This window comes from Anopheles ziemanni, chromosome 2, assembly GCF_943734765.1.
Source record: "Anopheles ziemanni chromosome 2, idAnoZiCoDA_A2_x.2, whole genome shotgun sequence".
NCBI classification, from domain to species: domain Eukaryota; kingdom Metazoa; phylum Arthropoda; class Insecta; order Diptera; family Culicidae; genus Anopheles; species Anopheles ziemanni.
In genome coordinates this window covers 94065965-94080467 of record NC_080705.1, presented here as the reverse complement: position 1 = coordinate 94080467, position 14503 = coordinate 94065965, and the positions used below count along the sequence as shown (strand labels likewise).

Genomic DNA, 14503 nt, shown 5'->3' with positions numbered 1-14503 from the left:
TCCAACTGCGTTAAGCTGGTAGTTAGCCCTGTCCAATCCTAGTAATCCATTTCTTTTGTGAATGATCACATCCGTCCGATCGATTGGCCACCAGGGAAGCATAAATGCTACCAGCTGCAGCTACTCCAGTGCCAATGCTAGGGACGCTTTTTGCCTTTCCTTTTCGTTGGCCCGATACAGATCGATAGACCGATCCGATTAATAGTACGGGGGAACTGAAGGAATTAAGTTTGTGTAAAATTTTCAGTTTTGCATTTCGCCACTATCATCGTGTAATCATCCCTACCTACCATCATCGACAGCAGCAATAATGGTGCTGAAGATACTGCGCGGTATCGTGTGTGTCGCAACGGTTTGTGTCGTGCTTAGCACGGTTGCCGTTGCGATCGGTCCGCGATTGGATACCGCAGATCAACCGGTGGCAAACAATGTCGTTAGTGCGAGCAAAAACACACAACCAAGTGACACGCAACAGCAACATCCCAGTGCGCACGAGGGAAACAACGGGACAGAGCCGGCCGCCGCGGAAGTGGTTCCGTGTGGAAATGCCACCGACGGTGGAGGAAGCGCTGAGGTGCAATCGAGGCGGCCCGTAGCGGCGGCGGCGGCGGCGGCGAGCAGTAAATTGAATAATGGTACATGCGTAAGTGCGTTCTGCGCCGCTACCGACGTGAACCCCGGCGATCGCGATGATGACGATGACAATGTGGATCATCGCAATAAGAGCGCCACGGGTCGCGCGGTCGACGTGATCAACGGCACCGCCCCTCTTGGGCAGCAACAGCAGCATCAGAAGCGCCCGATGCACCATCAGCTTCACCGGAATGTGCCGCGGCATCACCAGCATACTGCAGCGGGGGACATCGACGACGATCCGTTTGTCTACGGCAGCAAAAAGGTTGTTCTCAAGGCGGACGTCCTCCGGCACACTTCCGTCCTGTACGGTTTGCTCTCGATCGCCGACCGGGATGGCCTGTCCGAGCGGTGCTACCGTGAGCTGCAGCGCGTCTACGACGGCATCCAGCAGAAAGAAATCTGGGCGATGAAAGGTAGGTCTATTTCGTTCGAATCAACACGCTTCCTGGCACATAAACTAGAGCATTAATCTTTGGCTGTTGTTTATCCCAACCCCCGGGTGCCGATTTACGCAGCACAAACGCAAAGTCCTACGCAGCAGCATAAGAATGTGACTCACGCCCTTTTAAACACTCTCGCATGGGGTGGTTTTTGTGTAATACAAATAGGAGGAAACCCCGACTGACAAACTAAAAAAATCCACCTCAGATTTGGCACCCGCGAGCAAAAGCGGGTATGCCGTCGAACGTGTTCGAGGTCAGGACTTCATTAGAAGACCGTTTTCTCGTGAGGCGCCACCAAAGCGCGCTTAGTTTAGTAATCGCTGATGGAGGGAAAGATAAAACCAATCGAGAGCTTTTTTCAAGCTCATTTTTGGTTAAATGTGGCTACGCTTGTTTGTGGCACGCGTGGCTACGAAGTTCCATTGAGTCGGTTCTGTGACTTTATGGCGAGGCTATCAAAAACCATAAACGCCTTGTTATGTTGCGCGGTTTTTCCCCACCAAGCAGAGTGTTCTTGTTTTGAGATGAAATATACCAATCAAAACTCTTTGGGCAAGGCTGTGAAAAACCGAAAACTCATTCATTTTTGGCTTTTGTCCGTCGCCAAGGTCAAGCACGACCTCCGACCGCCAGTGTTTCCCCCGTATCGCTGAACTCCGGGTTAATAGTAGGTTGGGAGGACGGAACGAAACCATGTTATTGACCGCCTTAATTCGTTCCCTTTGTATTTGTGGCCGACCCAGGTGGTAATGGTGCGTGGAAACGGTTTACCGTTGTTTATATTTGGTTGATCGGCAAAATTAATAGATGATTTACTATTTCTTTCAAAGTGTAAACTGTGCGCTTGGTTTGCCTTTTTAAATGGACGCGTGTCAACCTTCGCGTGACTTCTTGCACCGTTTGCTAATTCACGCTGTTACTTCTCACGCCCAAATTGCATCAGAGTTGTCTGTAAACGGATGATAAAAAAAATCCGATTCTAAACAAACTTGTTTGTTAACGAAATTATGATGTTCAAAACCACCAAAGGAGGCGACGGCGAGAGGGGCAACCGGTAAAGCACAAACCAAACTCATGTCGTCTGGTGTCCCAACGGTTCCAAAGAGCGAGAGGCCCGCATCTTCACACCGTCGATTGCAACTCCAGGCTCGAATGAATGGCGCACTTTTCAGGGCCACCATCTCCAACGCGTTCGGGTACATGCAGCTAAAATGGAGGGCAACGAAAATGATTGGAATCACGGTTTGATTGTTTTTTCCATTAGCATATCAATCGAACGCAAGGGGAAAGGACACGGGTTTCGGCAATATCAATACCGAACGCGGAGGCCAACCATCGTTAGCGCGGAAAATAAAAAAACATAACTTTATACTTTATGGTCATTTACCCGACGATCGAACAGCCTATGAAAAACCTCCCGGATGCTGAGAGGTAACGTGTATGCGTGCGTGTATGTTGGCATATGCTCGAATTTGCCTGCTTCACCCCCTCCTTGATTATTGGCAATGTGGCTCAAGGTCGATAAGCTCCGGTCCGGAGATTTTGGGTTAATATTTGAGTGAAAATGCTGGCGGAAAGTACAACAAAAAACACACACACCTGACACGGACAAAAACCCAAACAAAACAAAACGATACAAAAAAAACATCCCCCAAACAAACTCAACAACTTCTTGTGGAACTTGTGGTTGGCCTCCTGCCCCATGATCACAAGGCTGTAACATATGACACTTTTCTAGCGGTCGTCCTTGGCGCAACACCAACGGAAATACCGATGGTTGTGTTGTGAGCAATCGTGATCGATTGTGAGCACTTTCGTACGTGCTTGAGTTGAGGTGCGTAAGGCAAGGGAAAAGAGCGATATGAATCTGCTAACCTTAACCTTTTGGGGCACGCGCCAAACGCAGATACACTCCATTCCCACTGTTGAGCAGATGTTGAGTCAACAGTTTAAGGGAATCCTGGGTTCGGAACAAATTCCACCCCGTTTGCGACCACATACCTCGGCGGCCGTATTTGGCGACCAAGAATTGCTGCAATTTATCACTCTCGGGCGAGATTGCATAACCGTGCAGAAGCAACCGCCACACTTCCTTCCAGCTGGCAAACGTGACCGTGCCGGGTGTCTCGGTCTTGCCATTAGGTTGTGTAGGGTTGGTGATGTATCGGTGTTGTCCGAGTTGAACGGGACAACTTCCATCACAGGACAGGTTTTCTCTTCAGGCCGTGCGTGTCGTCGTCGTCAGCGGTGCTCGGGCCGTCGGATCGTCGGTCACTTGCTTTATGTAATCAACTTGAACTTCTACTGCATTGGCGCAGGCGCGTGTGTTGGAGGCCACCGGCAGCATAAATCGCGGAGGAAGTTTCTCTCGCCCGGCGCCGCGGAGGAAAAAGATGAGCACCCATTTTTCGTCCCCATCAACAACAACACATCTTCGGCCACGGATTCGGATGTCCCAAACGAAAGGGAAAATGAGAAGAGAAAAAAAATGCAAATACACGCGACACGACACGGTGTGCGATAATCACAGGTCGGGCCAGAAATAGGTCACACCAATGGAAGCCCGCATGCGTGTGTGTCCGTGTGTTGTGACGGGCATGTTGTGGTTGTTTTATTTTTAATACTACTTATGCTGCCTAATTTATCGACTTGAAGGCGACGCGAACCGCACCTCCGTCGGTTTTTCGGCAAGCAACAAAAGATACATTTTTTTTTCGGAGATGAAAATGACGCTGGATGAGCTTATGTTACGCCGTGGGTTGTTTGCTACTTTTACCCTTACGGTCTTGTCTTCGGTTTTCGGTTCGAAGTTTCGAATAGGTGTCTGTCTTCATGTTGCCGGTGTGCCATCCTATGGTTATTAAGGCTGGCGCGCGTAGCTAACGTCCAATGTCTGTACCATTAGCAAACGAAGCTTCTGCTGTTCGGTGAAAATTACTTTCATTTTTCACACTATCTCCCCTGGCTTCGTAATAAGTGGATGGGTCATTTTGGAAAATCAATAGGCCAAACAGAGCGAGTTCGTCTCAAAAACCGGCTGTGCAAGTAATAATACCTCATGATACGAGATAAAGCCTGGCCGTATCTCTAAAAACATGATGTTTCCGTTTAGATAGTATCGATTCGTAAATTTTAATTTACGAATTTGATTTTTTCTCAATCTGCAGAACTACATTTCAAAGGCAAAACCATGAGTGTGAGTCATGATTTCTCACGGGGCTCATTTTATTTTCATTTATGCGCATTTGAAATGATCTCTTCTCAAGAATCCCCGGAAAGGATGAATGTTTAGACCCATGAAACCAAAAAAGATTCGTAACCGATCAGGGACGGATGTGAGTCGAACGACGATCAAAGTAACCTTCTTTGTGCATTGGTTGCGCTTTACAAAATGATGCAGTGTCATCGGAACTGACACGCTTCAGCCAACTGAATATTGTCGACATGTTAATTGTACTTTTAGGTTGTTAGAGGCTGTACGTCAACTCAACAGCAGACAGGCGGCCGGAAAAGGGAAGGTCGGAAGAGTTGTTTAATTCTTCCTTCATTTTCGAATGAATGTGTTCCGTTGATCTGCAGCCGGTTGTAAGACTGGTAAAAGTTCATCAAACGTTGTCCAAAAACCCTAAACCTTAAAGCATTGTCGCATCGAATGTCTCGTCAAATGCCTTGCGGGTATCGCGCTTGGGCTCGCGGTCGTAGTGGACTTCGAACGTAGGATTTCGTGAAATCGATGTGTGAAATCATAAACATGCAATGAGACAATCGTTTCCTGTTGTTCGTTTGGAGGAATTAGAATGGTTTAGTTTTTATTCAAAAACAGGTTCTTACCAGACAGTCCATTTTGGGAAAACCATAGCTTTTTTTTCTCTAAATAATGCTTCCTGAAATATGGGATTTTGTTAAACCTTATCAAATAACCAATTGGTCTTAAGAAAAATTGTAAAAAAAAGTAGATAGCTTGTGCGTTCTATTTCCTGTACCATACGCACGTGTTCCACAAAGCAGTCAAACGCCCTTCCAAAAAGGGCCTCTGGCTTGAGTACAGGCTCGGTCAGTGGTGCTCGCTTGTGTGCGTATTTGTGTGTCGTTAGAAAAGTAACGGTTTCTTCGATGAACTTGATCACAATGACCTCTTCTGGAATTCGGCATTCCCCTCCCCGGTTTGGGTTAGATGCACTGTAACACATAGCGTAACCTGGCGTCTTTTCGAAAGAGACCGACCTTTGTCTACGGCCCGGAGTTGGCATTAGCCGTCGAGAACAACCCCACCGGTTTTAGATAAGAAAATAGAAAGTGACCGAAAACCGGGTTCATTCTGGCACGGGAGGGTCTCTCGTAAGCAAAAAGCTCTGTTTCGGCGGTTTCTTCGCTTGCGGTCCCGTTGAAGTCGTTTGTTTTGATTTCGTAAAGTGACGCGAGTATGAACTAGCGCCAAGGTGTGATAAAGGAACCGGAGTCGAGGGAAATGACAAGGATGCTGATAATAAGAGAACGCGAAACAAAACCAGATGTGTATCTTGGGGCAAAAGCAAAAGTGCAAAACATAACTGGAAGGCTTCATTCATGTCACGTATCGAAACGAGATCGAAACGTACGCCGTTTTTTTCAAGAGTCCAAAAAAGCTCTCCTGCTGGAGACCGGTTTAGACCTCCGGTGCTGATTTTTTCGTCTTTAAGAGGCTTTAATGTTTGCGCCAATCTTTGTTCTGTTTGTTCTTCAAGCAAGGAAAAGAGCTCTAAAATGCAAATTTGAGTCTTATTCTACCAAAATGGTAAATCCAACAACTGGTTCTAATTGGTTTTCTGGTATTTGTCACGGTTCAACAACCGTCAATATCGGTTTGTATTTAGTCTGCACAGAAAACTTCTTTGACAATATTTTTACTTGAGGTCTACCTTTAAACCAGAACGGATTTTACACTTCCCTTTTGATCGGTAAAGGTCGACCAGTTTTTTTTTTCTACTAAAATATCAACCAGAACATTTGGTTTTTACATCCTCGAAGTAACAAGAAAGACCGGAATGACTTACCATTGAATTCGACATACGTCCAGTTCTGGTTTGCTAAAAAAAATCAATGCAAACGACATTATGTTTTATGATTCCTTCTACAAACAGTCATGATCATTGTAACATCAGATTTTAATACAGGATCTATAAAACCATATTCCGAAATAGCTACAAGACCGTCTAGATGGACCGCGTCTGTTGTTTGAAAGTACCGGAGAAACCGGTATATTTTCCCATTTGTATTTCATTGCGTAGTTTGCAAATGTGAGTTTATTCATTCGCCTCTTTTCATTCCATACTCGTTCGCAAACCCTTGGGTATTTACAATATTTTATTTTCTTCACTTCGGACACCTTTATTTATCCATTTATTTAGACGCAAGAAAGGATTCCAATGTGTCCTTCTTCATTACTTCATCTTGCGAACAACCTTGAGCATTGCTACTAATGTATATTCGTTCTGTGTCTTTCCCAAGTGCTGGATTCTTCGGGTAGCCAAGAGTCGGGGTTCATGTGGGGACACAACCACTGGATCGGCTCCGAGAAGGGCTGCGAGGCGACTCAATCGCCCCTTTCGATCACGCTGTCCGATCGCTACCGGCGCAACATGAAACCGAACCTGGTGTCCGCTCTGGCCCCGTTCGAGCTGGACTACCGGATCGTGTTTGCCAAGCACCAGTCGGCCTGGCAGGTGGAAGTTAAATTCCAGAGTGAGGTAAGAAACACGATAGATTAAACGGCGCGAAAAACTTCCGAATTTACAACCCATGGCTATGCTTCGTCCCAGAACATTCTTCACATTGGCGTGTGCATCCCACGGTCGTGCTCAAACGACGAACTGCACAACCTGACGGCACGCTACTTCGACGAGAACGTCGTCTTGGCGCAAGACATCTACGAGTTCAAACCGAACGTGCTGCACGTGAAAAATACCACGCTCGACCGTGCCTTCTGGACGAAACCGAGCGTGTTCATCATCGGGTAAGCTGGCTTAGGCTTAGACAAAATGTACAGACATTGAAAGAGGATTGAGCGAGAGGGAGTGAGAGAGAGCGAAAGAGAGAGCGACGAGAAGAAAAAGAAGTAGCGATTGAGACATCGGACGGGCGGACCCTTATTTGTAACCCTTATTAGTAAGATTTTTTCGTTTACCGCTATGTTGCATTTCATCACGTTGAGAGTATTGACTGACTCCGGTGCTGAATCGGGTGCTAATGGCCTTCGGTCAGGGGATGCTGTAGTGGCAGTGTGCGCTACAAAAAGTTCATTCAACCCGCGTCGCCTTTGAGATGCATGTGGAAAATGATGATCACGTTGAACTGATCGTCCGTTTCGTGTTTCATTTTCAAACCCGCCAATATAAAGGATCTCACTGACCTTCACGCTGCTGATGGTGTATCTGGCGCACAGTAGAGAGCAACGTTCGATCGAGGGAAAGAGTCACCGGCGGGCTGATGAAAGCCGCGCAACCACCGAAGGCAGTAACACTGCACCGCCGATGCCATCCTCCGGCGACGAGGACAGTACCTTCACCGACAAAGTGATCGACAGTTTCAACCTGCGCAAAAATCTGGCCACCATTTTCCGCACCGACACCGGACCCCAGTCGCTGCCGGTCATCTGTGGCATGAAGTACGTACCCCGTGCGCCGTGAAATGTATGTTTAATAGACGCGTGCCGCTTACTGATTGCTTTACTCTCACTTTCTTACATTGGCGGATAAAAAAAGGTCGGTCTGTTGCTTCCTCATCCTGTGCTTCCACATGCAGTGGTACACCTTCTACACGGTGCACAATCCCTCGGTAATGCTGCACTACGCCGAGCAGATCCGATTTCAGCTGGTCAGCAATGCGCCCCTGCTGGTGGACGTCTTCTTCGCCATCAGCGGCTTTCTGCTCAGCTACAACTTCATCCGCAACCGGTCCAAAGTGCAGGAGGTCAAGGCGAATAGTGTCTGGGAAAATGGCAAGCTGTACGGCAAGATGCTCCTTCATCGCTACCTCCGGTAAGTAGGTGCCTACGACCCATTCGGTTCGGGTAATCGGTTTTTCCCTTTCCCATTAACTCTCCCCCCTCCTCCCTCCCTATTGCAGCCTCTCGCCCATGTACCTTTTTGTGACGGTGCTCGGCGAGCTGACGCACAGCTACATCGTGGAGACGTCCAAGTTTTGGGTGCACGAACGCTCCGACCTGGGCTGCCAGCGGTACTGGTGGCGCAATCTGTTCTACATCCAAAACCTCTACCCGGTCGACGACTTTTGTCTCACCTGGACGTGGTCGCTCGCTTGCGAGATGCAGTATTACATGCTCTTCACCGCGCTGCTGTTCGTCTACGCCAAGTACGTACCATTGTGCCGCTGCGATCGCTGTGGCGTTCAATTCTCAATAATCACTAATCTCTGGTGTGTGTGATCCATCATTGTCCTGTAGGAGCTCAAGGTTTGGTAAGCAGGTGTTTGGTGCGTTCGCGATCGGTACTCTGTTGCTGAACGTTGCGCTGACGCTGAACCTCCGCTTTATTCCATCGTATGACGTGCTGTACAACACCGGCGATGCCCTCTACACTGCGCCCTGGTCACGAGTGTCTCCGTACGTCGTTGGGATCTACTTCGGATGGTTGATGGCGTCCAGCCGCGACAAGTTCAATATCTCACAGGTAAGTTACGCTTCGCGCCTCGACATATCAGATCTTTAAAAAAAAATGTTACAATATAACATTCATAATTTTCCTCCCTCTCTTTCTCACCCTTTTTTATTTCCACCCGCAGAATCAATATCGATGGTACTGGCTGTTGGCATGTTTCTGCGTGATCTTCAGCATGCACTCGACGATCAAGCGTAACTTCCCGTTCCCAATTGCGTCGATCGTAATGGTGGCCGTGCGGTGGCTTATCTCTTGGGCTGCTTGTTGGGTGATCCTTGCCACTGGATTCGGCTACTCAAGTGAGGCTCGATATGATTGGAATATTTTCCTTTCCTCATTTTCCAGCTAACGATACGACCCATTTTCCCAGATATCGTCACTCGGCTGCTGTCGACAAAGTTTTTCGTGCACATCAACAAACTCACGTACGGAATATATCTGCTCAATCCTCTGATAATCATCGTCACGTTCGGTGTGTCCGATTCGAGCGTCCACGCGGACCCAATACCGGCGGTAAGGGGTGCCTCCCCAAAGCTTCATGCTCAAAACTCGCAACTGATTGCATCAACATTATGTTTCCGCAGATCGTGATGGCACTTGGAGTAACGCTCCTCTCCTACCTGGCAGCGATCCTGTTCTCAGCCTTCTTCGAAATACCTTACTGCAGAATTTCTAGCGAAATTTTGAAGCTCAACCGTAAAATCCCCGCGACGGTCACTGACCTACGATCGACGCCGGTGGCGAAAGGGGATGGAATCTCTCCGCAACCACCACCTGCAGCGGCCGCATTCTCCCCAGTGACTGATGTGGATCGGAAAACCAAGTGAGCGGCATCTACCTTCACACATCTTAATTTTGCCACCTTATTTTCGCTCTGGGATTCAGATTGGATTGTTCGAGGGAGGAAGCTGCCTCGATTCTCGATTGGTTCACCTCCTCCCCCTCGATGCCAGTCTGTTTAGTTGTTAAGAGTGCATGTGATATCTTCTTCTACTTCTTCTGCACGATCGGTGCAGAAAAGGGTATATGGGTTGGAAAACGACGGGTCTCTTTTGGCGTCTTTTTCCAGGGAGGTTTCGCGAGCTGCGGCAAGCTATTGTGTGCTTGCTGGTCACTACTACTACTATTACTACTACTACTAGAATTTGGATAGCTATTTATTAATTTAGTCTGTAAGGAGCAGACATGCGAGCGATGGACAAAGGACTTTACAATAAATGACTTTACCACCAAATACACCAGCAGAGCCCGTCCATCCCGGTGTGAGGTAATTTCGCTAGGCGGTTGCACCAGCTGTCACAAAAGGAAGGCGAGAAAAAAGATAATATCACGCACGAGAAGTAAGATGTGAATAACCCATGATGACATTTTACCTTCCCCTTTTTTTCGTTTAAGGACTCCGATGGGCTTTGGCATATGGCATGATGACGTACGCTTATGTACTTACTATACGCCCGTACTTTTAACCCGCGCCTACTGTGGAAGAAAAACCTGGACGCACGCTTCAAACCCCGCCTAAACCTACCCTCTTCCGGCGTAAGGTTCGCAGTTGGCGGTGACGAAAACTGGATAAATAAGTAAAACGACCCCACTGGATCAAGGTTGCGTGCTTGCGGATCGCGATCGCCCTGTGGCAACCCGCGACCGCTCCAGCCGCGTGCACTCTTGCGAACCCCACTCGTCGGCTCGCCGGCCTCATCGTAATCTGTGCGTCTTGTATAATGTGTGCCTGTTCGCGGCGAAGCAGGACAAGATGGATGAAAGTGAAACTGGTGTGTGTATATGTAATCGCGAAACCTACGGTAGAGTGATCTTTTTTCGGTTTTGCTTTCTGCGTGGATGACGATCACGCTGTTGGACGCGGTGTTGAGGTCGGTTACGTGCCTGGGAGGCTGTTGGGAGGAAAACCGAAACTAAAAGCACACGAAAAAATAAACGTGCGAGCGTGGTTGTGATGTACTAGTGCCAGGAGTGGTGACCAACCGACCGAGTGGTCCACTGGCATCGAATCCTTCCCACCCTCGCCGCTACCCCTTTGGGTGTCTTTTTTGCGGTCAATGGTTAATGCAGACATCGGTTGCACTGGCCCCGCGGGGCCTTCTCCAGGGAGCCGGAGCAGGTCTAACGGGTTTTTCCTGGGCATGACGGCGCTGATTTTTGGGGCTCGCGGTTGACTAACGTGGGGATGAAGTTGTGTGCGTGTGTGTGTGTGTTTTATACATTTTGGAATATCTTTCAATGGGATCAACAAGCTGCTGCTTGCTCGGTCCCTCGGAACAGGACCAAGCATCTGCATATGCTGTTGATTTTTCTCGCTGTCCGGCGATCGGCTGAAAGACCGCGCCCCCAAACCCTTTCCGACCTGACCGGCTGGTGCGGTTGGCATCATTGTTTGCCAAACGTTTGCGTCTTTTTGTGCTCATGCCATTTTACTGCGCTAAAAAAACAAACAGAAATGCGAACCACACGACCTGCCTGCTCGGTGCTTTTAGTGATCAATCCTTCGCTCATCGTGACACTCTCATCACTGTGTATGTGCATGCGTATCGGAATTGCCGTGTACGAGTTTGGCCGCAAAAGGTCGGTTTCTATTTTCGCAGGGAGTTGCCGGAGCGGTTGTGCGGGGCCTCCCGGGATTGAGTAACCGGCACACTATTTGGCCGCCCGTACGTCTGCTTGCATCTCACCGACTACCTCTATTGGTTTTTATTATTATTTTTTTTTTTTGAGCTTAAGGAAACAAAAGAACCAGCAATTGCACTTTTGGACAAAGTCGCGAAGTTGCAACATATTTTGCGGACGGGAAAGCACAGAAGAACGCAATCAAATGTGCTTTTTATTTAATTTTAGGTAGAACTTTTTGAAAGACCCACTTTTGACAAACAGTTACATTATCGATACCGATAATAAGAATAATTACAAGAGATGCCCAGTTCTTAATAACAATGTTTGACCAAACGAATGTTTAGCGACATTTTTAAACTGAGATATTCGTCAGTTTACTTAAAAGTGTCATGAAGAAAAAAGGATAAATTTTCCTTTGCTTTCTATTCACGTTATTTGTTATTAACATTGCGCCATACGCTATTCTATGCGACCCAATTCTCGACCTTTCGGTGGCACGAAAATTGGATTCTCACTTAGTATCCACAAATGGTCGTCATAGCTCTCGTCTTCACGTGCTGCCCCTCAAACAAGCTACCGTTGTTTATTTGCTCTGAAATTGTTCACACGCGGTTGCTGCAACCCCCTGGTACATCGTTCGGTCTATTCCGAGGAGAAAAGCCACTTAAACGCACTCCCGGTGTGGGTCTCAAGGCGGTGCTCGGTGTTGCTATGTTTTACGTTTGGACATCTTCGAAAACCTCCCCGATCATTGCATAAGGGCTAAACGCAACTAACCTTCTCACTGTCAAACGCAGCCTATCTCAAAACAGTAATGGGGAGTAAACGAAAAAAAACGAGCTTATCGTCGTTACTTGAAAGGGGGGTAGTTTTCTCGTTATGTTTCTTCATCCTAATTTGCCAGTTTTAGAGTTGCGCGCAATTAAAGTACACTAGCGAACATTTAATTGTCATATTCGCGTGTGTCAAAGGGCTCTTTGATGTGTGAAATGCCGGCTTGGAAGCGATAACAAAACGACCGGACGAAACAAAAGGAAGACCCTCCAGAGAGGGGGGATGGTGTAACTAGAATTGAGTAACTTAGTTTAAACCCACGTTTCGCCGGTCGACTACACTCTAATACAATCTCGCTAGTGAAACGAAGACAAACTTTTTAGCAACTATTTCGTAATACTAACAACCACCGTTCGACCCAGAGCTTGAAGTTGTTTGCCATGCGGTTTTTGTAACAAGTGCTAATTAAATTTACCCAAATCTACCCAGCGAGTCGTGCTAGAAGGCAAACAGGGTCAATGGAACTTAACCTGATCCACTTTCTCACATTTTTTTTTCGTGCAACAATGAAGAAAAGCAGTTAGTCTTGTGTCTCTAGTCGCGTGGTGAATACTGTGACACTAGCAATCGATCAAATGCAGTTAACGTTCGAATTATGATGCAACGGAGCTCCCAACAAGCTAGGTTACGTTCCCTTACTGCCGTTGACAGATGCTTTTTGCTTGAAAGATCAAGACGAGTGATAAATGTGCAATCTTTGCGCAGATCCTTGATGCATTTATGTGCAGCCTCTTACATCAAGTCCTTTCCACCTGTATATGTGATCGTATGCCCCCCCCCCTCCCCTTCCTCCTCCCACCACTCCACGCCACCCTTCCCAATGCCATTGAACGCTTGGAAGGGCATCAACATATACAACCCATGTCGAGGCTCCGCTACTCTTTCATGGTCAAATGGTAGGCATCTCTCAGGGTTCGGTTAATAATAGCACAGAAATAAATCTTGTGCGTACTCCTTTTTGCGTTGATAATGGAAGAACAAACAAGTGAAACCATAAATGAAGCAACAGGAAGTAAAGGGAAAACAAGGACATCGTTCCAATCGAACCAGAAGCGAAGGCAGTAAAGAATTGTTTCCGGCTTCTTAATTGAGGACTCTGGACGACATTGGACCATCATCGATCATATACCCGGTGTGATCCTGTTCATGTAGGTCAGGTTTATCGTGACGTGTGCACAAAAGAAACCCACCACACTGCATCCTCAGAAGCTGCATAGCGACGGCCTCGAACTATCGTTTTATTGCCAACCAGTGACACAATTTCCAGTCGAAATATCTGCGATTCTGTGTTGGTTAAACGCTCGGAGACCGCGAATCTCAGCCTTCGGTTCCTTTCACTTGGCAGCTGGTAGGCATGCGGGGGATGCTGAAGGAGGCTGATTCTCGAGGAACGGCCCCGCGACCGGCCTTGAAGAATAAATGCACGACTCCCGTGTAGTCCATCAACCAGCGTCGAATAGTTCTGGCGACAGTCGTTGGTCCTCGAAATATATCTGCCCCCTCTTTTCCGAGCCGAATTAAGAGACAGGAAGGAAGGTTGATGTGGGTGGGCGTAGGAGAGGGTCCAGTTTACTTTTGTTGCTTCTGTACAATCACATTTTCATCTGTGTTGTGTCGTGTTATGACACCAATCGGTGACCTTGCAAACCCAAACTTAAACCCAAAACACTATCACACAATCGCGGTACGCTAATTCTCTGCCAACGATACCACCCCCAACCATCTGCCCCCTCTGCGCAACCGGTTTCTGTCTTATCAAACATGGTCCAATATTGCACCAGCATCCCCCTTTAATGCAAAAACGAAAACGAACGAACCAAAGGATCGTTTGGCGGATTAATTCAATGATCAGCTGGAGATTCTCTAAACACCTTGGGATGCTGCATCCGCCGGTTGTTCTACGGGTCAAAGCTCCTGCTGCATTTACATGAATCGCTCTCTGCACTTTGGATTTTACGCGGCTATTGTCGTCCCACTCGCTCGCCATGGAACAATCGCGTTCGCGATCGCGGATCGTGATGTTGATCGTACCGCTCTCGCGGTTCGCGGCTCAATCTCAGCGTGGAAACACCACCTAGCCGGCTTGCTCTCTGGCTGTCTCCCGTGCTCTCTTCAGTTCTCGCTGATCTAGGGGGCTCCGTCGCGCATGGTAAAGGTGTGTTTGGCTGTCACGCGCGCGCGCTTGCATACTTTCCCGAAAGCTTTACGCCGACGAGGCACATTGTAACTGTACCTGGCGTCCTATTGTGTGCCTATTGTTGTGTGCGCGGAGGGTGCAGTTCGATCGCGAGAAGTGTGCGAGACGGAGGA

General features: G+C 47.9%; 1 protein-coding gene across 1 annotated transcript; it reads left to right on the top strand.

Moving 5' to 3' along the window:
* Nucleotides 1-310: 310 nt before the first annotated feature.
* LOC131294812 (O-acyltransferase like protein-like) lies at nt 311-9636 on the top strand. The gene is made up of 10 exons (XM_058322858.1): nt 311-1049; nt 6567-6805; nt 6878-7071; nt 7456-7722; nt 7820-8095; nt 8184-8429; nt 8521-8746; nt 8859-9033; nt 9105-9247; nt 9319-9636. Exons 1-10 carry the CDS (start codon nt 311-313, stop codon nt 9559-9561), a joined length of 2748 nt encoding a protein of 915 aa, XP_058178841.1. The 3' UTR covers nt 9562-9636.
* The last annotated feature ends 4867 nt before the right edge of the window (nt 9637-14503 follow it).

Bases quoted from the DNA above. Each gene is read 5' to 3' on its own strand.
- LOC131294812 (XM_058322858.1), top strand. From the start codon at position 311: ATGGTGCTGAAGATACTGCGCGGTATCGTGTGTGTCGCAACGGTTTGT. The intron at 6,806-6,877 runs GTAAGAAACACG...GCTTCGTCCCAG, and splicing joins AAGTTAAATTCCAGAGTGAG to AACATTCTTCACATTGGCGT. The intron at 8,747-8,858 runs GTAAGTTACGCT...TTCCACCCGCAG, and splicing joins ACAAGTTCAATATCTCACAG to AATCAATATCGATGGTACTG.